Below are 27249 nucleotides of genomic sequence, written 5' to 3'. Positions count from 1 at the left end.
ATATTCTGTCTGTGTGTATGCCTGCAGGCCAGAAGAGGGCACCAGATCCCATTACAGATGGTTGTGAGCCACCGTGTGGTTGCTGGGAATTGAACTCAGGACCTTTGGAAGAGCAGGCAATGCTCTTAACCTCTGAGCCATCTCTCCAGCCCCAAAACAGTGTATTTGTAATGCTGAAGATTCGATTTTTTTTTGGGGGGGGGGAGGGTCTTTAACCCAGGCTGACTCAAACACAATGTGTAACTGAGGATGACCTTGAACTTCTGATCCTCCTGCGTGTTCTAGAATTACAGGGATGTACCAATCCTGTTTGTGCAGTGCTGAGAATCAAACTCAGGGCTTCAAGCTTGTTAGGCAAGCACTCTACCAACCAAGCCCCTTGATTTTTAAATTACATTTATTGTGTGCATGTGTGCAGATATGCGTGCGCTATGGTGGGTGTGTGAAGGCCAGAGGACAGCCGTAGCAGTCAGTTCTTTTCTATCATGTGGGGGTCTGGGAAGGGTCTCAATGTGTGGCACGTGACCCCTGGGGGTCGGTGGAACAACCCATTTCACAGGATTCGTCTAAGACCATCAGAAAACAGACATTTACATTAGAGTCATAATTAGTTATGAAGTAGCAACGAAAATAAGTTTTTTATTTTTTTTTCCAGATAGGGTTTCTCTGTGTAGCCCCAGATGTCTTGGAACTCACTTATATAGACCAGGCAGGCCTTGAACTCACAGAAATCCACCTGCCTCTGCCTCCCAAGTGCTGTGATGAATAAGGTGTGTGCCGCCATCACTATCTGGCTAACAGCGAAAGTCATTTTATGGTTGGGGGTCACAACATGAGGAACTGTTAGGAATGTGAGAGTCACAGGGCTAAGTTATCCCATCAGCACTCCTAGCTGCTGTCTACCCTTTGAAGATTTACTCACTTTTCAGATTTATGTGTATCAGTGTTTTACCTGCAAATATGTACATGCATGCTTGGTACCTACAGAGGCCAGGAGTGTGTTGGGTCCCATGGAACTGGAATCATAGATGGCTGTGTGCTATGTGGGTACAAGGAGCAGAACCATGGTCCTGCGCAAGGGTAGCAAAAGCTGCTAACTAGCTCTCCAGCTGCACCCACCTCCCTTGGGTTTTTCGAGACAGGATTTCTCTCTGTAGCTTTGGTGCCTGTCCTGGAACTCACTCTGTAGACCAGGCTGGCCTCAAGCTCAGATATCTGCCTGCCTCTGCCTTAAAGGTATGGTTGAAGCTGGCTTTGATTCTTCCTCCTCACCCTCTTCAGTATTTGCTCACCAGAATTGCTGACATGACAGAATCTGTTTTTTTCTCTTTTGGTATCCTGTATCCCAGGCTAACCTGGTACTTGCTATGTAGATAGGAAAACCTCAAACTTCTTTTTGTTGTTTTAGTTTTTTGGTTTTTCGAGACAGGGTTTCTCTGTGAAACGGTTCTGGCTTCCTGGAACTCACTCTGTAGACCAGGCTGGCCTCAAACTCTCAGAGATCCATCTGCCTCTGCCTCCTGAGTGCTGGGATTATAGGCATGCGCCACCACTGCCTGGCTAAACCTTGAGCTTCTAAACCCTCCTGCTCCCTTTCCTGGTATGACCATGCGGTTTTGCCTGGTGCTGAGGTCTGAACCCAGTAGGCAGGCTCTGCTATGTAGCCCTGGCTTGCTTGCTATTTGCTAAGTAGTCCAGGCCTTGAACTCTCAGCAATCACCCTGCCTCAGTCTGCCCAGTCCTGGCTCCCAGGTATAGACACAGATTGGAGCTCTACCTGGCTACATAAACTGGACAAGGTATACCCTGCTGTCTACTCTGGTGCACAAGGTGATTGACAAGACACACCCACAAAAAGGAGTATCTAGTGACTGGCCTGGCACCCACCTGGTGTCTAATAATGGCAGCTATCATAACTCTGGCTGGCAGCAGAGTCTCCTACAAGGAACATCCCAGACTTGTGCAGAAGCAGCCAGAGCAGGCACCCATCTTCTTTATCCACCAGATTTTATTCTTTATTATAATAAGTTAAGCCACGGAACTCATGATCTGATTTTTTTTTATTTTCTGAAATGAAACCATTGTACATTGTACAAACAATATCTACTGATGGAATAAATAAGTGAAAAATTATACTGCTGTACAACACACCAAAAAAAATTGTAAGAGAGGAAAAAAAGGTAACAGTGAAAAAAAGGTCTTTATATCTCTAACCAGGTCCTCGGCGATAACTAACATTCCAAACCATGACACCGTCTGATGGGTAGTCACCACCCTCTAGGAACCGGTCAATAGCCTTCCGGGTTGTGGGTGTAAGTGCCAGCACTTTGTGGAATGTGTAGCCGCCATTCCCCCACCTTCAAGTTTTGGGGGAAGTTTGCCCTGGGAGCCCTTTAGGCCATGGGGCCTGATGTCCACGGAAGGCATTTGCTTAGGATCCCCAGCCCCTGGCTCGGCCAGATGAAAGGTCTTAGATTCTGTGGCGGGGATGAGGGCGGGGTTTCGGGGATGGGGACCATCGGCTCCGGAGAGAGGACCGTGGTGGGGAAGGAAGCACATTGATTTTGCAGTCTGACCGCTCCGCGTGGAAGGCTTTCCTGGCCAGCGTGCAGTGCAAGGCTGCTGGCTCTTTGCCTGGCGTGGCCGTCGGGGGACGCCCGAATGGTCCCCATCAACAGCCCATTCCTACCTTCAGGCACTTCAGAGAAAAACTAATACAGCCTCGGTACCGTGGACCTCGTCGTTGTCTTCATCCTCAACTGCGTCAACTCCTCGACTGTCCGGAGAGGCTGCAGTGCACAGAAGAGGTGCAGGTGGCCCTGGCCGCCCTGCTGGCTCCCTGGATACACGTGCTGGGCTCTCCTTCAGCTGCGTATGCTGTAACCGCTTGTTTCCCAGAAAAAGAAATAAATATCCAAATTCATCTTTCACCAAAATGGAGTTTTGCTGCAAAAGAAAAATGTTGCCCTAACTCTAGAATCTGGAGGTAAAGCCGCCTTGACCTTGAGATATGTTGGAGGTCGTGCATCTGCTTGCTTTCCAGCAAAGACACAGAACACAGTTCTTCATAGAACTGACTGCCTGAGGGGCAAAATTGCTAAGTACAAGAATTTTTTTTTTTAAGACAGAAACATTTTAGCATTGCTAACTTCAACATTAAGATTTCAAAGTTTTTTTTTTTCTTCCCTTATTTCAGGAGATATTTTTGCATGAGGTATTTAAAATTCAGGAACATTTTGATTCTTCGTGAGCATAGGAAATAGACAGCTCCCTTGAAAACAGAAAAAGAAACCGGAGCTCTCCCTCAGACACTCTTAGAAAACGGAGCCTGGCAGACACTTCTCACAATGACTGGGAGAAAGATCCACACGTCACAAGGTGGTACCTGAATATGCACCAATTAGCAAACAAAACAAAAAACAAAACAAAAACAAACACCCCGCTCCCCCCACCCCAACATACAACTTGTAGGGAGCCAGTGCTCCAGTGCAGTAAGAAAGCGCGGGGGAAGCCGTCAGGTCTGAGGGGTCCGTGGAGGAATTAAGAGCAAACCAGGCCTCAGAACAGTTGGGCAGCTCGTACAAGGGGTGTCTCCACTGAGTGAGAAAAAGCTGTCTCGGTGCAATTGAGGGCAGGGGAAGAGGGAGCCTCCGTGGCTCCTTTCTGGGGCTGTGTGCAAATCTTCCCAGTTCCTCGGTGCCTTGGTTCTGGCCTTTGAGGCCCAATTGTTAAGGTCCGCTCCCCAGTGGAGGCTGACAGCTCATGCTGGGACCGAGACTCCATCCACCTGTTGCTCTGAGAGTCAGAACATGATGCCAGGAGCATCTTGCTTGGGATCTGGGGTGTGGGAGGACAGGGGACAGGGACGAAGGGCATCAGGTTTCCATGGATTTGAAATCCAAGCAATGTCCTGTGGGAGAGTTCAGCACCAGCTATTCCTGCTGCCTGCTCCCAACCTCCCCAGCCCTGTACTATCCTAAGAAGACAAGCTTGCAGTCAGCCATTCTGTCCTTGGAGGGCCTGGAAGCAGTGCCTGTGTGGCTAGAGTGGAGGGAGATAGGGCGGAAGTGCCAGAAAAATCTAAAGGCTTTGCATGTCAATCTGGGCTACTGTGGCTTGCAAACCCCTAGCCTCCATGGCTCCAGGAGGTGAGGGCATGTCCTGAACCAAGGAGGCCAGCCCTTGGGAAGCGAGGCTGACACTTGTAGCCCTAGGGGCCCTGGGAGTTGGGGCTGGCTCCAGGTAGGGTGCAGGGTGTGCCCAAACACTGCCCACCTGAACCAGGAGCCACTGAAGGTGCCTGATCTCCTGTTCTCTACCCTGCCTGCTCTCGGGGCAGGGAGGAGAGAGACAGAAAGAGGGCAGCAAACAACCAAAATGAATGGGCACTTTGCCAGGAGAGATGCAAAAACCAGGAAGCATGCCAGAGGTAACCTCTAGGGTACAAGGCACAAAAAAAGAAAGCGGAAGGAATTGGTTGAAGAGTGAAAAAGCCCCTATGAAAAGCAAATTCCTGACTGGTACCACCCTCAAATAGCTTATATCATTAAATAGAGAAGTGGGGGCAGGGGATACAGCAGCAACACAAATGTAATCTTGGCTTCCGAGACAGTGTGCAGACACTCCTGAGCTGTCGGCCCACTTCCCAAGGACAGTCACTTGAAGGTTCGAGTGTTTCGCTTCACAGCAGAGCTTGCCAGCGTCTGAGAAGTTCCACCGTTCTAGATTTTTCTTGGATTTGCACTTAGTAAACTTGAAACGTTAGTTCTGTTCGTGCCCAAGGGGAAATGCTTGGGCAGCATTCTAGAATTAAGCCTGCTGATGTACCTGCCATGAAACATGGACCAAAGGGTTCCACTGGGCGTCTACATTTCTTCAGAGTTCTGTTGAGAACATTCCAGCTTCATCTTTTTAGAGGGTGGCATTCCTTCTAAATCCTTCGGGGGAAGAAGAGAAGGGACTGGGGTCAGTATAAGCAGGAAGGGCAGTTAGGACACCGGTGGGACAGCAGACTGGCTCCAGAAGGAAAAGAGAGAAAACTACTTAGCTCTGACCAACCTCATGAGCACTACCTGGGGGGAGGGGAGGTTCCAGACACACAGCAAACTTGCAATACAAATGCTTTGGAGAGTGTGTGAAACCCACCTCCACTATGACCACTGTTACTCTGAACCGTGACACGGGCTGTTCCCTCTGTATTTTTAGGCCCTGGTCTTTGATTCCACAAAGCCTAGACCATGTTTCCCTTGTGACTAGTCTTCCTGTCTGTAACCGCGGAGGTAAGCACCTGAGCGGAAGGCTCTACTGTGTGAACTGTTGTCCCTCAGGCACCCGGCTTGCTTCAAATGCTGAGCTCATGCTGAGTGGACATATGGACATTATTCTGGGGGAAAGAGGCCCATCCTTGTCACTGAATTCCCCAGAAGTCTTATGACACCCAAAAAGGTGTTCACTCACCAGCTGTCACCTCTGGTCTCTCAGACCTCAGCCATCACCCGAGACCAAACTGCAGACAGTATCCATGCTAACTGAGCTCCCTGGCCTCTGTGATGTCTTCATGTTACCACAGGTGTGGAATAAAGCCTGTGCCTGGACAGCCCCCTTTCCACTCATTCCACCCCTAGAAGCCTGTACTCTCCTGGGCTCCTGGCTCTCAAACTTCAGGTACAGGAGACTCCTCTCAAACCAAAGAGAGCCCAAGTCACCCAGACTCCTCTCACGCTTCTCTGCATCAACCCACGCCATCTCTCAAGACAGAGGCTTAGTGTCCTGCGTCTGTCTACAAAACTTCTCTGCCTGAGCCACCCTAGTCCTGGAACAGGGCTTGGTTTGTAGCATGTGCTGTGTTAACTGTGTCAAAGAGGCGCCAGTTTGGGCATCAGAACTAAACAGAAGGCTGAGTGAGCGTTCTCTGAGGACTACGGACAAGGCTTGGCATCAGGGAAGCGGGTTCTCTTCCTTACTACTTTGGAATTTAATGTTTTATTACATTTATTCTTTATATGTACTGGGCGTGCACATGGACATGTGTGCATGTAACATGTGCAGAGAGGTCAGAGGATAGCTTGAGGGAGTCATTTTTCTCTTTCCACTACATGGGTCCTAGATTTTGAACTTAGGTCATCAGGCCTGGTGCAATGCCTTGATCAGTGGCGTCATCTTGCTGCTCACCCTCCGCCTTCTTTGAGACAGGGGGTCACTATGCAGTCCTAGTTGGCTGGGAACCCAATTTCTAGACTAGACTAGACTAGTATTGAACTCACAGCCATCTGCCTGCCTCTGCCTCCCAAGTGCTGGGATTAAAGGCCTGCGCCACCACACCTGGCTTCCTGGTTTGCTTTTTAAAGGGAGACACAGATATAAGAGTGGGCAAAGGTGCTGCCAGGGCTGTTGGGTCCTGTCTGAAGGAGCAGCCTTCTGCTGTGCTGAAGATCTAGTAGGGTGAGTCAGCTTGGGCTGTTCCACATCAAGACAGAAGAGGAAAGTCTCTGGGCTCTCAGGAAGAATGCGGAGGGAAGAACAATAGACTCAGGCCAGCGAAAAGGGGTCGTCCTGGCCCCAGAGCGAGGAACATTTTTCTTCTTTCCCCTTTTTTATGATGGGACATGCTAGGCAAGTACTCTACCACTGAGTTACACACAGCTGATGCTTCTTCTGAATCTAACATCTTCTAAAAACTCTACTTTTAAACTTGATTTATTTACTTTGTGTGTATGAATGCAAGCTTGTAAGAACACCATGTGCCTTTGTCAGACCCCCTAGAACTGGAGAAGACGGTTGTGAGCGCCTATGTGGGTGCTGCCAATGGAACCTGGGTCCTCTGCAAGCAGTAAGTGCTCTTAACCTCTGAGCTGTATCTCCAGTCCCTCTTCTGTCAACACACCACAGTGGCCCTGGCAGGGTATTTTACCCATATTTTCTCATCTAATCTTCATTGGCGGCTGACAGATTGAGGCTTGGCAACAGCAGACGCCCAGGGGCTCAGTGATGCAGCTGTGGATAGCACCTGAGGCGTCACACATGAGGAGTAGGTGCTGTGCCGCTGAGCTACAGACCCAGCCCCCCCATCCTGCTATATTTGAGACAACCTCCTCTCTAGGTCTAAGGCCTTCTTACAGCCCCAGTAGTGCCTCCTAGAGATCTGGGCCTCTTCTAGGTAGTGAGCACACAGGGCAGGCCAGACAGAGATGTATGGGCTCTCATTAAGTCTCCTAGGCTGGCTTTGAACTTGTGATTCTCCTGCCTCAAGCTCCCAAGTAGCTGGGATTACTGGCTTGCACCTCCCTACCCAGCAGATTGGAGCTGGATTTGGGCCTGGACGAGACTCCATCCTATCTGCCTCCTGCCGCTGGGTCTTATTTTTGCACTGAACAACCCAAGAGATGTTGATGTTCAGTTACAACACAGAAGAGGTCTGAGCAGGGGGGGCTGGATCAGAAGCAAAATCCCAAAGAAGAACCTATCTGGCCTTCAGGTTTCTGAGATGGAGTCTTCCTTAACCTTAAAGGATGTGGTGGTACTTCCATGGACCCAAAAATTACTGTCACCAAGCTGAGACTAGAACATGAGTGTGCATGCTCTATCCCAAAGGTTTCCTGAAGCAGGACCACAAGTCCCTCCTAGCATGGTGGCCTCAGATGAGAGGCTAACACATTCAGCCGCTATCCAATGGACAAACAGTGTTCCAACTGTCGGACAGTGAAGTAGCTCGACTTTCAGTGGACCACGGAACCCTCGCTCCGCCCCACCAAGGCCTGGCGGCAGATACCTGAGAGACTGCCGAAGTTTCCGCTGCCAACCCCGACTCTGCAGATGGCTGCCGTTCTGCTTTTTCTGAGCTGTTCATTGAGTTTTCCATCGAAGACTGTGAATTCTGCTCATCAGAAGCATCTGAGCAAAGAGCAAGACGACAGAAGCTGTTTTCAGACGCATGAGAAGCAGCACCAGCTGCACCAAATACTAAAAATACCAGGATCTGGGTAGTTTTGTGGCTGAGAACTTCCAGAGTTAGATGGGCTAAAACTTGGGAAGTTTTTCCATTTATCTGGTAGCAAGGCAGTTATCAATAGCCAGACCACAGGGGGGGCTCTGTGGGTCTCCAACCCTCTTTCCATGCATACCTACCCTGCCTGAAGGACTACTTTGTACACAATGCTGCCAGTGTCTGGTGCCCTCTGCTGGGCACCAGACACCATAGCAATCACCTCCTGGCTCCCACAGAGACTTCAGCAGGCTTTTGTAGAGGGAGCCGACTCTTCCCAAACAAGTTTTTTGAAGGGTTATTTCTCTTTTATGTGGATGGGTGCTGTGCCTACACCTATGCCTGTGCACTTCATATGTGCCCATTAGCTGCAGTGGCCAGGGAGGAACATCTAATCCCTTGGAATTGGAGTTACAGATGGTTCTGAGCCACCAAGAGGGTGCTTGGACCAAACCAGGGTTCTCTGCAAGAGCAGCACATACTCTTAATCACTGAGCCATCTTCCTAGTCTCTAATCTTAGAAAGAAAGAAAGAAAGAAAGAAAGAAAGAAAGAAAGAAAGAAAGAAAGAAAGAAAAGAAAGAAAGCCCCCACATTTGTTTATTTACTATATGTGCTTACTTGCCACAGAGAGCACGTGGAGGTCAGAGGACAACCAGATAGAGTCTGCCTTCTCCTACCATGTGAGTCCTGGCGCTTGGGGCCAAGCACCTTCACCTGCTGCGCCATCTTGCCGCCCCTAGACCAGCCCCCGAATCTCTATGTAGTTAAGAATAACCTTGCACTTCTGTTCTACTGACTCTACCTCCTGAATGCTGGGACCCACAAGTGCGCACCGCCATTGTTTATTCGGTTCTGAGGACCAAACCCAGTGCTTCCTGAAGGCTTGGCCGAGTAGCCTACCAACTGAACTAAATCCCTAGCCTAAAATTTCTCTTAATAATTAAGGACATTTCTCTGGTGACCAGAGTAAGGACTAGCTGTAAAAATCCGATCTCGCTGGGAGCCTTTGCCTGCTGGAGTGAACGGAGCAAAACACCTGTGCCTGCAGCTGCTCTGAGCACAAGACCTTGGTGGCAGGGGAGTGGGTTCTAATGAGGCCTGCAGCTGAAAGATCCCAAGAGCTAAGGATCCCTATATAAGCTGCCCGTGAGCACAATAAAGTGTGGCACTCTTGTATCAAGAGTGACCCATGTTCCCCCGACCCGTGTCTCTGTTTTTAAGTCTCCAGCTTAGTTCCCGGCTCGCGTACCATCTTGTAGCGGCACGGGCACCACAGGACCATTTGGCTTTTTACAACTAACCAATGAGAAAAGAGAAAAAAAAAAATCCCACCTGAGCCTGAGATGCTCACACATGGCCACGATGACAGGTCACCCTGACTTTATCAATTTAGATTTTACTTATTTATTTTGGTTTTTAGAGACAGGGTTTCTCTGTACCAGCCCTAGCTGTTGTAGAATTAGCTCTATAGCCCAGGCTGGCCTCGAACTCAGAGATCCGCCTGCCTCTGCCTTCTGAGTGCTGGGATGAAAGGCGTGCGCCATCACTGCCTGACCCTTATATTTAATTGGAGGGGGCATGTGCACCTCAGTGAGGGTAGCAAAGGCTACAGGAGTTGTAAACTGCCCAACATGGGTGCTGGGAATCTAACTCAGATCACTGTTAACTGCTGAGCCATCTCTCCAGCTCTCACCCTGGTTTAAAAAAGCCTACTAAACAACCATGGCTTACTTTCTGAGACAGAGGAATAACAAAGAGCAAAATCCAAACATGAACTGTGCCCAAAATACTTATATATTCTTTTAGTTCATGTTTGGATTTTGCAGCTGTCTCGAGTCTGAGGCAGGTAGGGGTGCAGACGGCTAGCATGCAGGGCAGGTAGGAGCTCTAGGCCCTTTCCACGGCTGGCCAGAGTTCCTGTGCTGGGCTTCCTTACAGCCATGGGGGCGGGGATGGTGAGGGGGGCACACTTCACTTACAACTCGGGAGATGCAGAGGGATGAAGTTTAGAGACAGATTTAAGTTCATTCAAACACTGCCATTGCCCCTGGTGAATCATGGGATCCTGTCCAAAATCCCTGCCTCCCCTATAAGTACAAGATTGACAATAGCCACCCTGGCCAGCGGCATAAGGCTGTGTAAAAAACTAGCATTTGGAAGGTTGAGACAGGGCGAGAAAGAATTCAAGGCCAATCTAGGCTCTGTAGTGACAACCTATCTCAAAAACACGCCCTCCCCTACTGCAAATTAACTCTAGGTTGAAGTAACTGGTAGATTATCTAGGACACGGACTCAAACTCTCTGTAAACCTGAAGGTTCTTTCAGAGTTTAGTATCGTCTACTTATTTATTACATATGCTGGCCTACAACTCACTGTACAACTCTGGCTGGTTTCACCTGTGGCAATCTTCCCTTGGTCTCTTGAATGTTGTGACTATTGGCCCATGCCTGAATGTCGGGCTTAGGTTTGCCTTGAAAATCCACATTAACGGCAGTCCCTCAAAAACCTAAACACATGACCTAGAAATTTTATTTCCGAAAGAACTAAACCCAGAGCCTTACAGAGTCTTCTTTTTTTTTTTTTTTTTTTTTTTTTTTTTTTTTCTTACAGAGTCTTGACTAGGAATGCCACAGTGGTACTATTCCCAAAGATGACAGCAACAGAGGAAACAGCCAAAGGGAAAAACAAAATGTGGTCTTCTTTACAGAGAGCCAGGGAGACGGCTGGGGAAAGGCGGTAAAGGCACTATCCACACAAGCCTAAAAATCCAGATTTGCTCCCCAGAATGCATGTAAAATCAGGGTATAGCGGCACACGTCTGTAAACCGGCAGTCCCGTGACACAGCGAGATGGGAAGTGGAGACAGGAGACTAGTTGGTTCCGAAAGGTAAGGCCAGCTGGCCTGGATTATATAGCACAGCAGCAGAGACAAGGAACCCTGCCTTGAGAGGGTGGAAGGCAAGATGCATCACGTTCTTTATGTAAAGTGTCCACTCTCACCAGCACATACGCAGCAAACTGGTCATTATGAGGAAGGCATAGGAGGGATTATGCCGTACGTGCAGTTTCTTTGTGGACTGAGGAGACAGAATATTCTAGACACTGGTGAACTGTTTTTCACTTAGAAATGGTTCAGTTTGGGGGCTGGAGAGATGGCTTAGCAGTTAAGAGCACTGGTTGCTCTTCCAGAAGTCCTGAGTTCAATTCCCAGCAACCACATAGTGGCTTACAAGCATCTGTAATGTGATCTGGTGCCCTCTTCTGGTCTGCAGGCATACATGCAGACAGAACACTATATATACATAATAAATAAATAAATCTTTTTAAAAAAAAAAATGGTTCAGTTTGCTGGGTGATGGTAGCACACGCCTTTAATCCCAGCACTGGGGGGCAGAGGCAGATGGACCTCTGTGAGTTCAAGGCCAGCCTGGTCTACAGAGTGAGTTCCAGGACAGCCAAGGCTACACAGAGAAATCCCATCTCAACCCCCCACACACATACAAAAAAAAAAAAAAAAAGGAAAGAAAAAAAGAAACAGTTCTGTTCAATCTTTTTTTGGGGGGGTGGGGGGCGCAGGTCCTGGGTGTTGAACCCGGGCTCTCTCATGGACCAAGCATGTCTACCCTACAGCTGAGCTATACCATCACCAAAGTGGAAAAGTGGTTCACTTCACGTTACTTTCGTTTTTCTCTTTGGAGACAGGTTTGGCAATGAAGCTGTGGGGCACAGGCTAGTCTCGAGTCTGTGATCTTCCTGCTCCATCCAGCCTCTTGAGTGCTGGGATTACGTGTGGGCACCACCAGGTCTGGACATGAATTTCAAGTTACTACATAGGAGAAGCTGGGGCTGGCGAGAGGCTCAGGCACCTGCTGCTCTGCTCTGGCAGAGGACCTGAATTTGGTTCCTAGCACCCAATCATTGGTAACGTCAGTTCTAGGGGATCTTACTCCCTCTCCTGATCTGTCTGTTAGGGTATCACGCACACATGCGGTACAAATGCATACCTACAGCCAAGCACTTTCACACATAAAATTTTTTTTAAAAGAAAAAGTTAGAGGGCCAGGCAGGGTGGCGCACTTTTAATTCTAGCACCCAGGAGGTAGAGAGGCAGGAGGATCTGTGTGAGCTCCAGGCTAGCCCAGGCTAGTGAAACCCTAACTCAAAAATAAAAGGGGAGGGAGAGAAAGAAGAAAACAAAGAAAATTTGGGCATGGAAGTAGTGCATATTTGTTTGGATTTTTTTGTTTGTTTGTTTGTTTTTTCAAGACAGGGTTTCTGTGTATTTTTGGCGCGCACCACCACGCCCGGTTTGGCAGTGCATATTTGTAACCTCAGCATTTGGGAGGTGGAAGTCTGGAGTTCAAGACCAGCCTTGGCTGCTACATGATATTCTGCTTGGAGAGAAGAAAAAAAAAGAAACTACAATAATTTTGTATTCTATTTGTTTGCTTTTTTTTTTTTTTTTTTTTTTTGGTTTTTCGAGACAGGGGTTTCTCTGCAGCTTTTTTAGAGCCTGTCCTGGAACTGGCTCTTGTAGACCAGGCTGGCCTCCCTCGAACTCACAGAGATCCGCCTGCCTCTGCCTCCCGAGTGCTGGGATTAAAGGCGTGCGCCACCACCGCCCGGCCTATTTGTTTGCTTTAACACAACACATATGTAACTGACCTAAAAAGTCTGCCTTATCGGTGGCATTTGCCTCTGTGGCCAGTTTGTTTTCTGCATGCACCGGGCTCTGCAGATGGAGGAGAGAAGGGTTTAACACACCCCAGACAGTCAGTTACAGGAGATCTGGAGATTCACACTGCCTGTTAGCTGGCAGAGGCATGCCCGGGCTCGAGGCTTCCTTGAGAGCCAGGCCTGAGGGCTCAAATGGAGCCAATGGTGCAGTCTGCAGCGTGCCAAGGCTCAAGACAGCAGCCCGTTCTCTGAGCATTCTGGTGCCTCTGGAACTCACCCAGGGGAAATTATTTTCCCGGGGCCTAAATTTAGTCCAGGGAGCTTGGACATTATGTCATTCCCTGAGCTTAACCAGCAGTAAACAAGTTCAAAGCAAGGTCAACAGCTGGGGGCCAATCCACCCTCTCCCAGTTCACCTACCTGTGGGGAGGTCACATGGGCCCTGGGCTTATGCCCTTTGCATGGGGAGCTGGGGCAGGTGGGTACAAGCCCAGTGGCCTGAGGTGATTGGAAGAGGATCCTGGTATGATTCCCACCTGAGTCTATAAAGCATTTGATGCAGTTGGGGTGTAGGGGTATAAAGGACAGCAGTCACAGAAATGTCATCCCAAATGTAACTCTGACAGCTGAGCTCAACTGGCCTGTTAGGGGAAATGGGAAATGAGGCAATAGCCGGACTGCAGGATCGGAATGGAGCCTGTGTGGCTCCAGAGGTGACATACTTGCCCTTGTAACCTCAGAGCCCCCGCCGCCACACACATACAGCAGGGGCGGGGAGGTCTCTCCTCAGCTCTGCAGCCCCTTCCACCCATATTTTGCTGAGCACTTTGCTGATATCACTACCTCCTTCACCCATGTTACCCCCTGACAAAGGAAGCCACTTTTATCGGTCCCATTTTAGAAACAAAACAACAGGTAGGTGCATGGGAGTCGGTGTGGCCCATCCAAAGCCGCTCTGTAGCCCCAGCCCCTCCGCCTTCTGCCTTAAGTGTCATCTAACCAACTAGACGCTGGGAAGCCTAGTGGGTTTGCCCTGACTATATAAGGGCCCTCAAGGGAGATGAGAGGTCATGCTCATAGATGTAGATGGCAGAGAGCTCTAGCTATTGTATTATAGCTCACTATTATAAGCCACAATGATAAGGAAATGTGTGTGTGTGTGGATGTGTGTGTGCGCGTGCGCGTGCACGCCACAGCTAGGGACAGAAAGCTACTGGCAGAGAGTAGGGTGTTATGCAGCTTCCTGAACATAGAGGAAAGCCCCACAGCAAAGCATTCCTTAGTCTCCAAAGCCGACAGTGCCGAGGCCAGGAACCCTTGCTCTGGCAGAAAGTCACATTACTTGTTACCTCTCTGGAAGAAACTCCAGCAGGATTGGCACATGTGTGTGTGTGTGTGTGTGTGTGTGTGTGTGTGAGAGAGAGAGAGAGAGAGAGAGAGAGAGAGAGAGAGACAGACAGAGAGACAGACAGAGACAGAGAGAGAAAGAGACAGACAGACAGAGACAGACAGACAGACAGAGAGAGACAGAGAGACAGAGAGAGACTGGGGATTAAACCTAGGCCTTGCATGCCTGGTAAGAGTTCCGCCAATGACCTATAGCTTCAGCCTTTTATTTATTTGTTTTATTTTGTGTATGAGCATTCTCACTACATGTAAGTAAACCACATACATGCTGCGCCCTTGCAGGGGAGAAGGTGGCACTGGATTGTATCCTCTAGAACTGGAGTTACAGACAGGTATGAGTTACCATGTGGTAGCTGGGAATTGAACCTGGGCTCTCTCTGTAAGAGCAACCAATACTCTTAACTGCTGAGCCATCTCTCCAAACGTCTTCGTTTTGTTCTGTGTTAGCCCAAGACTTGCTCTGTAGCCCAGGCTGGCCTCACACTGGTCACCTTGTACCTGCCTCCACTGGGCAGGAATTGCAGCCAGTCATCAGACCTTGCACCACCTCCTCTGCTCCTAGCTGCAGTCTCACAAAGGTGTTGTCACCTCCACCCTAAGCACCACATCATTTTTTTTTGTTTGTTTTTTCCTTTAAAGATTATACAGTGTCCTGTCTGCATGTATGTCTGCAGGCCAGAAGAGGACACCAGATCTCATTACAGATGGTTGTGAGCCACCATGTGGTTGCTGGGAACTGAACTTCTGAGCCGGCTCTTCAGCCTCCACCTTTCCTCAGTTCTTTAGGTCTAGCCAACCCATGCTCTTGTCTCTCTGCTCATAAAAAGCCAGGGGATAGTGGCTTTATGAGCTCACCACCTTTGGAGTTCAGCCCTCTCTCTGACTTCCATCTTACTTTTCCAATCCCTCACTTTTTTTTTTTTTTTTTCTGGAGACAGGGTTTCTTTGTAGCTTTGGAGCCTTTCCTGGAACTAGCTCTTGTAGCCCAGGCCTCAAACTCACAGAGATCCGCCTGCCTCTGCCTCCCAAGTACTGGGATTAAAGGCACACGCCACCACTGCCCGGCTCTCACTTCTTTTTTTGTTTGTCTTTTCAAGACAGGGTTTCTCTGTGGCTTTGGGGCCTGTCCTGAAACTCTGTAGACCAGGCTGGCCTCAAACTCAGAGATCCGCCTGCCTTTGCCTCCTGAGCACTGGGATTAAAGGCATGCTCACCGCCCCCAGGTGAGATATTTATGACTGCAATCCAGGCTGGCCCCAAACTCCTGATCCTCTTGCCTCTACCTACCGAGCGCTAGGATCACAGCATGAACTACATGTGGTGTTGGGGATAGAACCCAAGACAATTGTCAGATTTCTCCTTTTTTAATTTTTGTTGTTTTTCGAAATAGGGGTTCTCTGTGTAGCCCCACGAACTCACTCTTTATGTAGATCAGACTGGCCTCAAACTCATAGAGATATGCCTGTCTCTGCCTCCCAAGTATTGGGATCAAAGGTGTACATCACTACTGCCCAGCTGCTTGCTTTCCTTCCTTCCTTTCTTTTCTCTTTCTTTCTTTCTTTCTTTCTTTCTTTCTTTCTTTCTTTCTTTTTTTTTTTTTTGGTTTTTTGAGACAGGGTTGGTTTCTCTGTGTAGCTTTGGTGTCTGTCCTGGAACTCACTCTGTAGACCAGGCTGGCCTTGAACTCACTGAGATCTGCCAGTGTCTGCCTCTGGAATGCAGGGATTGAAGACGTGTGCCGCCACTGGATCTAAATCAGGTCTTACTTTTCTTCTATGGTCATGGTCTGGGCTTGGCACACTACAAAGCCCTCCTTGAAATACCTGCAGCTTGTCTGGCTGCAGGCTGTCGAGCAGCAACCCCTCGATCTGCGCCCCATCCCTGGATGGCAAGTACCTTCAGCTCCAGGGTGCTCTTTTCCATCTGCCTGTGCCTCATCAGCCTTGGCTTCAGGGCCATCACTGGGCACAGGTGCGTTGGGCTCTGGGGCAGGGCTGGAGTTGCTGCTGTTCTCCTGTTTGATGGGAGAGGCGTCTGCTATGGAGCTCTGGTTGCTGTTATCATCTGCACAGGAACAGAGCACAGGTTGACATCCTATAGCTGCTGAGAGGGTGGGCGTGGGTGCTTGGCTAGGGCTCAGCTTTTCTATGCCTCATTGCCTTTGGCCTCACAACCTGTGAGGCCAGGAAGTCTCAGAGCTAGATTACCTCCTCCTACACCTTCCCCACAGTTCCTAGCTAACTAAGGAGGTCCCTGTGTCTGGGGCCAGACAGAGATGGTGGCAGATTGGTAACAGCCAGAGGCTGGGAAGCTCCTGGCCTTGACAGGACCCCAGCTGCTCAGGAAGACACCGCAGCTTTAGCTGCTTGACGATCAAGCCAGTGAACATTTCAACATGCAAGGAGGGGCCACTGACTCTGCTGGGGGAAAGGCTATTTTCTTTAAGGGTGTCACCCTTGGTAGGCTGACCAAGCTCCAGTGGACTGGGCCACACCCATGAATATATGAGCAGCACAAATTAGATTCAGTGGGCTATCAAAAAAATAAATGAATAGAGAGAGAGAGCTGAGCGGTGGTGGCGCACACCTTTAATCCCAGCACTCAAGAGGCAGAGGCAGGCAGATCTCTGAGTTTGAGGCCAGCTTGGTCTACAAGAACTAGTTCTAGGGCAGATTTCAAAGCTACAGAGAAACGCTGTCTTGAAAAAACAAAACAAAACTAAACAAAAAAACAAGAAAAGAGGGCACACAGGCCTGGAGAGATGGCTCAGCAGTGAGACCACTTGCTGTTCTTCCACAGGATGCAGGTGTGGCTGCCAACACCCACACGGTGGCTCATAAACACCCATAACCCCAGTTCCGGGGGATCTGACCCTCTACTGGTCTCCATACATGCGGCAAACAAACATGAAATGAAAATAAATAAATCTTTTTTTTTCTTTAGACATGGTCTCACTATGTAGTCTTAGCTGACCTAGAACTTGCTATGTAGACCAGGCTAGCCTTGAACTCACACATGCCTCTGCCTCCCAAGTGCTAGAATTAAAGGTGTGTGCTACAATGCCCAGATAAAATAATCTTTTTGGGTGGTGGTGGCACATGCATTTAATCCCAGCACTCGGGAGACAGAGGAAGGTGGATCTCTGTGAGTTCAAGGCTAGCCTGGTGCACAAAGTGAGTTCTAGGACAAGCTCCAAAGCTACACAGAAAAATCCTGTCTCAAAAGAGAGAGAAAAATAAATAAATCTTTTTTAAAATATGGGTACAGCAAAGATAGATGGGGTGGATGGAGTGGCTCTGGAAGGTCTTATGGGGCGAATATAATAAAGATACATTGTATATATGTCAAATTCTCAAAGAATGAAAATATTGGAAAAAAAAACTTTGGGGTCATGAGAACTGATTCTGGGTGGGGAAAACCAGGTATTTTGTGCATGTAGCCTTGAAATAGTGTTACTACAACATTCTACCTCGTTTCCTAAAATTTCAGACTAGATTCTTGTTGATGCAATATAAAAGGGAAAGCCAGGCATGGTGGCGCAGGCCTTCAAACCCAGCACTGAGTAGGCAGAATCAAGTGATCTCTGTGAGTTCCAGGCCTGACAGGGCTATGTAACAAGAGAACCAGAAATCATTACTTTATTTCTTATGTGCGTGCACCACACATGCTTGTGGAAAGCAGAAAAGTTCCCCTGAAACTGGAGCCTCCAGGTGGTTACAAAGTGGTGCTGGAAACAGAATTCAGGCCTTCTACAAGAGAAATAAGTGCTTTTGGGGCTGGAGAGATGGCTCAGAGGTTAAGAGCATTGCCTGTTCTTCCAAAGGTCCTGAGTTCAATTTCCAGCTACCACATGGTGGCTCACAACCATCTGTAATGGGGTCTGGTGCCCTCTTCTGGCCAGACAGAATATTGTATACATAATAAATAAATATTAATAAAAAAATCTTAAAAAAATAAGTGCTTTTAGCCACTCAGCCATCTCTCCAACCACTAAAATCCCTTTTTTTCTCCAAAGATTTTATTTATTTATTATGCATAGTGTCCTGCTGCATGTATCCCTGCAGGCCAGAAGAGAACACCAGATCTCATTACAGATGGTTGTGAGCCACCATGTGGTTGCTGGGAATTGAACTCAGGACCTCTGGAAGAACAGCCAGCACTCTTAACTGTTAAGCCATCTCTCCAGAACTGAAATCACTTTTTATAAAATTTATTTTAAAAAAATTTTTTTTGAGACAATAATTTTTCTGTATAATAGCCCTGGCTGTCCTGAAACTCACTCTGTAGTCCAGGCTGGCTTCAAATTCAGAGATCCACCTGCCTCTGACTCCAGAGTGCCAGGATTTAAAGTGTGCCCCACCACTGCACAGCCCTTATTTTAATCATGTGCTCGGTTTGTGTGTGTGTGCAGGTGGCTATGTGCACACAAGTGGAGGTGCCCATTGGAAGCTCTGGATTCCCTGGAGCTGGAGTCACAGGTATCAACCACATGACTAGTGCTGGAAACTGAACTCAGGTCCTCTGGAAGAGCATCAAGTGCTCTTAACCACTTGAGCCATCTCTCCAGCCTCACCCACAAAATGTTTTAAATTATTTTATGTGGATGGATGTTTTGTTTACATATATGCCTGCATCACATGCATGGTTCGGCACTCATAGGTGCCAGAAGAGGTCATTGGAGCTCTTGAGTTTGGAGTTACAGATGCTGGGAACTGAACCAGGGTTAGCTGAGCAACTGAAGCTCGTAACCACTGACTTTTCCTGACACACAAGGCAGAGGCAGATGAATCTCTTGAGTTCTAGGCCAGCCAAGGCTGCCTGCCTCATAAGATTTTGTCCCCCAGACAAACCAATGAAGACTGTCTACACACTTCTTTATTTTGGTGTGCACACACTTTGTGTGCAGAGGCTTACACCTGTGTGGAGGTCAGAGAATAGTCTGGCATTTACAAATTTTCCAGGAATCTGACCCTGGGTCTTCAGGCTTTCCCTGAAAGTGCTTTTACACACTAGGCCATTTCCCCGGCCCAGAATCAACTTTAGAAGAAGACTGGCGTATGTCTCACGGTAAGGTACTTCCTAACCTCCCAATGCCCCAAGTCTTATTCCCATTATGGGGAAAACAAAAACAAATACAAAAACTAAGGAAGGAGAAATGGAGAATACTAAATATTAAAGAAATGTAAGAGACCTAACCAGTAAGTATGATGTGTGCCAATTATTTGGATCTAATTTGGAACGCATAGGCTTTAACACATTTTGGAACAATTGGAGAATTTGCATAAAGTCTGAATTCTTAAAGCTATTAAGGGATTATTTTTAATTCTGTTAGAGATAATGGCAGTGGGTCTGGGGAAATGTCACCCTATGGCAACGTATGCTGAGATGGGTGGGTACACACGTCTGGATGGGGAGGAGTCAGCTCAAACTGCAGACAACTGTCAGGGCACCGCAGTGTCGCACCAGACACTTGTGTTTTTATGCAAATTACACGTCAATCACAAACAATACATTAAAAATACATGTGGCAAATATGGCCTAGTGTTCATAAAAACTGAAGCAGGGAGTTGATGGAGCTTCTCACACTGTGTTCTCTCCAATGAGACTGATGCAGAGATGAGAGGCATGGGAAGTGGTGTTTGCGGGAAAGCTGGAGACAGATCTGGGGCCCTGGGTTCACCTCCCCTTGTCCTGAACCCACTTCACAGGTACAGTCATTTTATTTTTAATGTCTATAGGGGAAAGCATAAACGCAGTCCCCAAGTACCACAAATCACACAGTTGAATTCCCACACTGGGGAGAATCATGGGTAAATCAGCAAATCCCAAGTGTAATGGGGAACCATGCCCTTGGAAACCACCTTCTGGACCACGGTCTCCGCTCTGCCAGCTATGTACGACGCAGTCCTTTCAGATCAAAGGTACCCAAGTGGCGATCTCACAGAAGTACTCAATACCATGGCAGCTCATGCTTCTAATCCTAGCACTCAGGAAGAGCCAGGAGGATTACCGAAAATTTGGGATCATCTTGCTCTACACAGTAAGTTCAAGCCAGCCAGCACTTCGAATTGAGACTGTCTGCAACGAAACAAATAACACTATAATCTGAGGCTGTCTTTGTAGGCGATGCCATGTGTGGGACCTTGTAAAAAGGCGGGCAGAGGCACTCCAAGGGCTCTGGGCACCTATTATGTGTCATGCACTGAGAAAGAACATTTGTGATTACCTCACTATGTTCTGAAACCAAGGTCTTGCCATGTGGTCCAGGCTAGCCCCAAACTCGGACTTGAGCAATCCTCTAGCTTCAGCTTACAAGTAGCTGGGGGACCACAGGCGCAGTGCGGCGCCCAGGGGGACTATAGGCGCAGTGCGGTGTCCAGGGGGACTACAGGCGCAGTGCGGTGCCCAGGGGGACCACAGGCGCAGTACGATGCCCAGGCACATTTAATCAACATCAACATACTGATGGGCACCCACCTATCTGGTATTGCTACCAAAATTTTTACAGATGGGTTGGTTTTTTTATTTTTAAGACAGAGTCTCATGTAGCTCAGGATGGCCTCAAACTCGTCCTGACACTGAGGATGACCTTAAACTCCTGATTATCCTCTTTCTATCTCTCCAGTGCTGGGATTACAGGTGTGTGCCTCCCACCTGATGTGGACCAAGGCTCAACCCCTTCTCTCTTTTACCTCCACCTGGAGGGAGCACCGCACTCACACGGTCCAGCTGGTCTCACTTAACTATAACCTGGAATGCTGGTTACATAAAGGCATTCTCTTGTGAATTCTTGACTTGAAAAATATGCACTCTCCTCATTTACCTTTAAGAAAGTCAAATTTTCCTAGGTCAAGACTCAAATGTATGTGTGATGAAGATTCTGTTAATAAATGATAGTAAGCATTAATGTCTAACCAGGCAGATGCTGGAGCCTGGCCTGGGAACCGGACCCACAGCTGACATGGCTAACTCTGTAGACAACAGACAGCAGCGAGGGTGACCTCCACAGCTCCTGCTGGGCCCCTTCCCCAGTCTCCTGGAACACTCTTGCCAGGCCTTCATGCTTGCTCACCCCTGCCTTGGCTGCTCTGAGCTACATGGAAATGATGGGAAAAGGTGGATATGTTGCTTATGTCCAGGAGCCGGTTCTTTCCGCACCAGTCCAAGCGGCAAGTCTAGCTTCTGCCCACAAAGGCTCTAAGTCAGCTCTAGCACTGGAAGTTATCAGCTTGCTCACGGGGCAAGGTGACACCCTTCTCTGAGCCTTAGCTCTTCATCTGTGAGATGTGTCTTGTTACAGGATGCTTGGCATATTGTGATGGCTTCATACATGGGAGCTGTTAACATGCTAAGGCTATTCAGAGATTGTCTCATCTAATCCCCACGAGGACTTCATGAAGCAGCCATTGCCACCACATTCTACACGTTAACATCAATCAGAAGGCTAGGGGCTACATCACTAACTCAAGATGACACAGTTAGGGGAGGCGGGAAAGTCAGAGAAGGGCTGCCAGGGAACTGGGCCATAGTCTATATCTCACCCTGAGAAGGAGATGAATTCTAGCCTTGAGCTTGGTCCTGATCAGATGGTGACCTTGAACTTCTGGGATTACAGACCTGTACCCCCAAGCCCAATTTACACAGAGCTAGGGACAGGACCCAGAGCTTTGTGCACACCAGGTGAGCATTTTTTTTCTTTGTTTTGTTTTTGGAACGGAGTCTCATGTAGCTCAGGTTGTCCTCGAACTCCTGATCCCTCTGCCTCCATCTCTGGAGAGCTAGAATTACAGACCTGCACCACTATACTCAGTGGGTCTTTCTTTGCTCATTAACCGGTGGCAAAGCTCTTTTGTGTTTTTATGAAACCAAGCCACTAAGACACAAGTCTCCTTGATTAGGTGCCAGGAACTGGGAATCCAGAATGATTAGTTTGGGAAAATGAGGTGTGCTGGATAATTTCATGCCAACTTGACACAGGTTAGAGTCTTTCGAGAGAAGGGAACCCCGATTGAGAAAGTGTCCCCACAAGTTTGGAAGCCTGGAAAGCATTTTCTTAATTAGTGACTGATGTGGGAGGGCCCAGCCCACTGTGGACGGCGCCACCCCGAGCTGGTGGTTCTGGGTTCTATTAGTAGGCGAAGCAAGCTAGGAGGAGCAAGCCAGTAAGCAGCACCCTCCACGGCCTCCGCATCAGCTCCTGCCTCCAGGTCCCTGCCCTGTTTTAAGTTCCTGTCAACGATAGACAGCAGTGTGGAAATGGAAGCTGATGAACCCTTTCCTCCCCGACTTGCTTTTGTCACGTGTCTACCACAGCAATGGTGACCCTGGCCAAGACACAAGTGTACCAGACTTAACTGCGCCACCACTCCCTTTTGACTTCGACTGATCTACTGGATGCCACCTTGTTGTACAAAAAGGTTTAGAGTGGCCAAGAGTACACATACATGCGGGGGCCGTCGAGATGGCTAAGTGGCTAAAGGTGCTGGTCACCAGGCTAGATGACCTGAGTTTGATTCCTGGAATCTACTTGGTGGAAGGAGAAAACGGTCCTCTAACATGATTGTTTACATGTCTCCCCGACTCATCACACAAAATAAATAAATGCAATAAAAAACTTCAAAAGTAAAAACATTAAAATTAAGATTAAAAGCTGGATGCATATCCAGCACCTGGGAGGCAGAGACAAGAAGATTACCACAAGTCCGAGGACAGCCTGGGCTACATAATAAATTTTAGACACACACACACACACACACACACACACACACACACACACACACAGTGAAACACTGTCTCCAAAACAACAAAACAATTCACAATACAGGGCGGCAAAATGGCTCAGTAGATAAAATCGCTTGCCACCATTAGTCCTTGGGACCCACATGGTGGAGGGAGAGATATGACTCCCACAGGTTATCCTGATTTCCACATGTGTGCTATGGCATGCGCACATATAATAAATAAATGTACCCGGGTGTGGTGGCACACGGTTTAAATCCCAATAGTTGGGAGGCAGAAGTGGTAAGATGTAAGTAAGCCTACTCTACACAATGAGTTCTGGGCCAGCCTGGGCTAAAACAGTGAGACACTGTTCTTTAAAAAAATAAGACACAACAAAACAAGTAAACAAACTAAGGAGAAGGAAAGAGGAGGGGAGGAGAGAAGAAAGGAGGGGGAGGGGTGATAAGCACTGTAAACTCTGGTAGGGTGGGGCCAGCCTGGGGCTGTCCAGGCAGGCTAGAGCATCCATGTCCTCTAAGGGATGACATGACAGCTGTTTCTGCCATAGCCAGCTGCTTTTAGCACAATAACACCTGACTTCTCAAACAACAGCAAAGCAGGCTTTCTGATTTATAAATATCAAAAGCTGCTATAGTTTGAATCTTAAATGTCCCCAAAGGCCCATGTGTTAAAGGCTAAATCCTCAGCTTGGCGCAGTTGGAAGGCAGTAGAAACTTTAAGAGGTGGCATCTGGGGGAGATCTTTTGGCCACTGAAGGGGTCCTCTTGGCCCCCTTAGTTTTGAGATACTGTTTCATGCCATAGTCCAGGCTAGCCTAGAATTCACTATGTAGCCCAGATTGTCCCAGACTTGTAGTGGTCTTCCCGTCTATACCTCCCGAGTACTGAGATTATAGGCATGCATCTTCAAGGATGCCTGTTCCTCTTCCTCTTGGGCCTGCAGCTTTCTCTAACTTGCTGCTTCCATCACGATGTACTAGCCCACCAGCTACTCCCAGAAAATGGCATCAACTGTATGGACTGAGCCCTCTGATGCCATAGGCCCGGATAAACCCTTCCCCTTCCAAACTGCATCATCTCAAGCATTTTGTCACAGGGACGGAAAACTCAGGTTTGAATGTCTATGGTGGCTCTCTTTGTAGGGATGGGCAGCCAAGAGGGGAGAGAGCCCGTCAGGTCAGGCTGTGCACATCCTGTGCTTTGGCTTGGCTGTAAGGTGTGTGCATTTTATGGACACTTCATGGAGCCATAGACTGTGATTTGAGCCTTTCCTCTCCATACAGTAAGAGAGCCAGACAGACAGGGTGAAAACGGGAGACTGGCTGCATCACGGGCTCAGCCTCACCATGACGGATGGAACAGACACACATTATAACTTCTAAAATCAGACAGCCAAGGAAGTTAGGCTGTTAAGAGAGGGCAGTGCCCAGGTTCCTGGTGACCATGAACTACTCAAAAACCCATTCTGGAGTGTCCCAAGAGCAAAGCAAAAATGGAGAAGGGGGAAATACAGTTGTGGGTCTGGCATGTCACACCCCCAAGTCTTCCTGGGTGGGCAGGGCTGCTGGGATATCTGTGAGACTGTGCCCTTGGGTGAGGAGAGGGTGCGATTTCTATGCTTCTGTTTGTTTCTTGGCTAGGTATGCCAGGGAAAGAAATGGCTCCTCCGAAGAGCTCCTCCCTGGCACAGGGGCCTGGCAGTCTTGCTCAGCCCTCCTATCCTTTGCCTGGAATGTGAACAAACCTGCTAGAGAAACAAAAACACAACTTAGGGCCTCGTGAGGCCCAGGCAGGGAGACCGGCTGTGGCGAGACTCACCATGCATGTCCATCATCCCTGGTGACGAACTGTTCTCCGGAGTGGTCACCTCTGAGCCACACTTCTCATCCTTGCCTTTCTTTTTATTCTTGTTTTTCTAGAGGAGAAAAATGGAGCAGAGACCCAGTCAGTCAATCATGTTTGTGTGTGTGCACGCAAGCGGCCCCAGGGAGTGGCATGAATATTTAATATTCCATCAAGCAGTCAGAGCCCCCAAGCCTTGGCAGGTTGTCTTTGCCCGCATTTGAATGTGGCCCACAAGGTGTTCTGTGCCCACCTTGGAATCAAAGAGTCTCACCGAGAGGATTCTGAAAGATAATCTCACCTGTCTGCAGGGCTGTCACCTGCAGCCAGGCAAACACTGTGCCTAGTGGAAACTTCATCTAGAGGAGAAACTATGGGAATGGTCATGGTCACCATCATGCTGGCCAGAGCAGGTACGGCCATGGGTCCTGAGCCCCTGGGGCTGCCATTCTCAAAGTGTTGGGAAGGATGGAGAAGTCAAAGAGGCAGTGGGAAATGAAGAGGGATGCTTTGGGGGTGCTGGGGTCAAACCCGGTCCTCACATGTACTAGAGAAGTGCTCAGAAGGTGAGCCACACTTACGGCTCAAGGGGACAGAGTCACTCAGGTTTCTATGAGTGATGGTGAGACACTCCTAAAATAAATCAGGACATTTTAATCAGTCAATGTAACACAGAGACAAAGGCACTCTCTTTGGATTTTAATCAGAAAGATCTGTGAGGCACAAACATGTTAAGATACCTCAATAACCCCTAGACAAAAAGGAGCAGAGCAAGCAGCAGCCGGTACTGTTGGGGTGTGATGAGGGGCTGTATCTATGTGTGCAGCTGCCAGCACTGTTGGGGTGTGCTTCTGGAAGGATAAACACAAAGTGGGTGCATGGGTGCCAACAGGGATGTAAACTCAAGAGAGAGTGTGTGCAGGCAGGGTAAAGGCAGACTCAGGAAGAAATATGCTGCAAAATTAATATTTAAATAGGGCTGAAGAGATGACCCAGCTGTTAAGGACACTGGCTGCTTCTGCAGAGGACCCAGGTTTAGTTCCCAGCACCCATACACAATCATCTATAACTCTAGTTCTAGGAGAGCCAATGCCCTCTCTGGTCTCTGTGGTAACTGCATGCATGGGGTGCACATACACACATGCAGACAAAATATTCATGCACATAGGAAATAAGTAACTTTCTTTTAAAGTAACACTTGAAGTACAAATGAATAGAGGCAGAACATACATATGATTACTGGTGGCATGGGGAGTAGGTGCTAACAGGTACTGATGAAAATGTTAAAGAATGACTAACATTTACATTGTATTTATTTAACATGAATGCACGTGTGGAGTGTGCATGGGGGGGCTGCACAGTGCATATGTGAAGGTCAGAGGAAACTTTCAGGAATTGGATCTCTCATTCTACCATGTGAGTTTCAGGGATCAAACTCAGGTTATCAGGCGTGGTGGCAAGTGTCTTTACTACTGAGCCATTGTAGACACTTCCAATCCCAGCATCCTGTAGTATGAAGAAACACAGAGCCTCATGCATGTTAGGCAAATAGTCTACCATGGAGCTATACCCTCAAAGCAAAATTCACTCTCCCAAAGAATGCACTTCAGCCTGTAATCCTTGTACAACAGAGGCAGGAGGAGAGAGAATTCAAGACCAGCGTGGGCTGTAGAGCAAGACCTTGTCTCAAAAAAACAAACAAACAAACAAACATACACACACACACATACATAAAGATGAAAAAATAAAAACCAAAATGTACACTTCAGGGTTAGCAGGGCCTTAGTCATTCAAATTCCTCAGCTAGAATTTATAACAGGAGTTGGAGAGATGGCTCAGCACTATGGGCACTTACTGCCAAGCCCCAGGACCTAAGCTGCATCCCTGGAACATGGTAGAGAGAACTGATCCCCTCAAGTTGTTCTAACTTTCACGCATGTGCCATGGTACACAAACGAATGCACACACACACACACACAAAAAAAAACATAAAAAGAAAATAACATTTGAATTTTGACACCTGTTTTTCTTTTTTTTTTTGTTTGTTTGTTTGTTTGTTTTTCGAGACAGGGTTTCCCTGCAGTTTGTAGAGCCCGTCCTGGAGCTAGCTCTTGTAGACCAGGCTGGTCTCGAACTCACAGAGATCCGCCTGCCTCTGCCTCCCGAGCTGTTTTTCTTATTAGAAAATAAAAACTTCAAAAAATACTGTTTTGAGAAAGATGGTATAACTGAGTCCTAATTGATTATTTTTATCTATTTATTTTTCTTTTCAATTTTGGTTTTTTGAGATTGGCTGTCCAGAAACTTGCTCTGTAGACCAGGCTGGCTTTGAACTCACAGAGATCCGCCTGCCTCTGCCTCCTAGGTGCTAGTATTAAAGACGTGTGCCACCACTGCCCAGCTCCTAATTGAGTATTCTAAAACCATAAAGTTGACCCTTCCCCGACCCCCATGCAGATTCCTGGTCTAACCTTCAGAGAGCTGTCTGGGGAGGGGCCCAGGAATCTGCATCTCACCCAATTGCTCAGCCCTAGAAGAGGGTTAGGCAGCACACTCCTGAATGGCTCAGAGGTGAAAGGACCTCAGCATTTCAGGAAC

The 27249-nt window shown here is 48.1% G+C and overlaps 1 protein-coding gene and 1 non-coding gene across 4 annotated transcripts in view; both read right to left on the bottom strand.

The window, feature by feature from the left end:
- Positions 1 to 2042: 2042 nt before the first annotated feature.
- Positions 2043 to 27249, bottom strand: part of Bcl7a (BAF chromatin remodeling complex subunit BCL7A) — a 34300-nt gene continuing 9093 nt past the window's right edge. For 2 of the 3 annotated variants that reach the window (XM_038345905.1, XM_042055907.1), the window contains 4 exons: positions 24628 to 24724; positions 15965 to 16132; positions 7769 to 7890; positions 2043 to 4937 (listed from right to left, as the gene is read on the bottom strand). In XM_038345905.1, coding sequence (XP_038201833.1) covers positions 4866 to 4937; positions 7769 to 7890; positions 15965 to 16132; positions 24628 to 24724 — 459 coding nt within the window. In that variant the 3' untranslated portion in view covers positions 2043 to 4865. The remainder of the gene's footprint in view (positions 4938 to 7768; positions 7891 to 15964; positions 16133 to 24627; positions 24725 to 27249) is intronic. The other variant, XM_038345907.1, reaches the window with a different exon arrangement.
- LOC119825851 lies at positions 19804 to 19966 on the bottom strand. The gene has a single exon (XR_005287314.1). It is a non-coding gene; the product is annotated as a U1 spliceosomal RNA (small nuclear RNA).

Source organism: Arvicola amphibius, chromosome 10 (assembly GCF_903992535.2).
Source record: "Arvicola amphibius chromosome 10, mArvAmp1.2, whole genome shotgun sequence".
NCBI classification, from domain to species: domain Eukaryota; kingdom Metazoa; phylum Chordata; class Mammalia; order Rodentia; family Cricetidae; genus Arvicola; species Arvicola amphibius.
This window is presented reverse-complemented; position numbering and strand designations above follow the sequence as displayed.